This window comes from Plasmodium reichenowi, assembly GCF_001601855.1.
Source record: "Plasmodium reichenowi strain SY57 chromosome Unknown, whole genome shotgun sequence".
Lineage (NCBI taxonomy): Eukaryota > Apicomplexa > Aconoidasida > Haemosporida > Plasmodiidae > Plasmodium > Plasmodium reichenowi.
The window spans coordinates 146-878 of record NW_017962360.1 but is presented as its reverse complement, the minus strand read 5'-3'; the positions used below and the strand labels follow the sequence as shown (position 1 = coordinate 878).

The window sequence follows — 733 nt, the reverse complement described above, 5'->3', positions numbered from 1 at the left end:
ATTATTTATTCATTTAATTTTTATATTTATAGGTTTGAAGAAGCTACATTCGATGAAATGGATTTAAATTATGATAAAATATATACACTAGCAATGATAAGTAATATTATAATAAATATAATTTTTTTTGTATTTTTTTTATGTTATCTTTCAAAAAAAAAAAAAAGAATAAATATATAATGAATATAATAACTTTATTTTATTATTATTATTTTTTTTTCTTTTAGATAATGAAGAAACTGAAGTAAGTAATCCTTTAAGTTATTCGGAAGAAAACATAATCAAATGAAATAATTTATAAATAAATACATTGTTACTTTTTCTTTTATTTGTGTATTTCTTGTTTTTATTTTTTTTTTTAATATATAAATAAATAAATATATATATATATATATATATTATATATAATTATTAACAATTTAAATGTTGCTTAATTTTGCAATGTTTATTAACTTAATGATGTTTTATTGTACTTTTTTGTGGGTTTATTTTTTTTGAATATTTGAATAGTAACTACTTTCATATTTATATATTAAAATGTTTCTTCTTCCTATTTCCATTTTATATTTATATCAATATTAATAATACTTTTTATATTGTATTATAGAAATAATTAAAAAAATATATATAATACTATACAAAAAAAAAAAGAAAATAGAATAATATTTATGATTAAATAAAGGAACGCTGTTATTCAAAAGTATATTTGGAACGGTTATTTGAGTGTTTGATT

The 733-nt window shown here is 14.7% G+C and overlaps 1 protein-coding gene across 1 annotated transcript; it reads left to right on the top strand.

The window, feature by feature from the left end:
• Window positions 1–289, top strand: PRSY57_0016700C (merozoite adhesive erythrocytic binding protein; the record flags this gene model as incomplete). The annotated part of the gene is made up of 2 exons (XM_020114243.1): window positions 1–100; window positions 228–289. Coding segments are annotated over 2 exons (162 nt in total), but the record flags the coding sequence as incomplete, so codon positions are not given.
• Window positions 290–733: the final 444 nt, after the last annotated feature.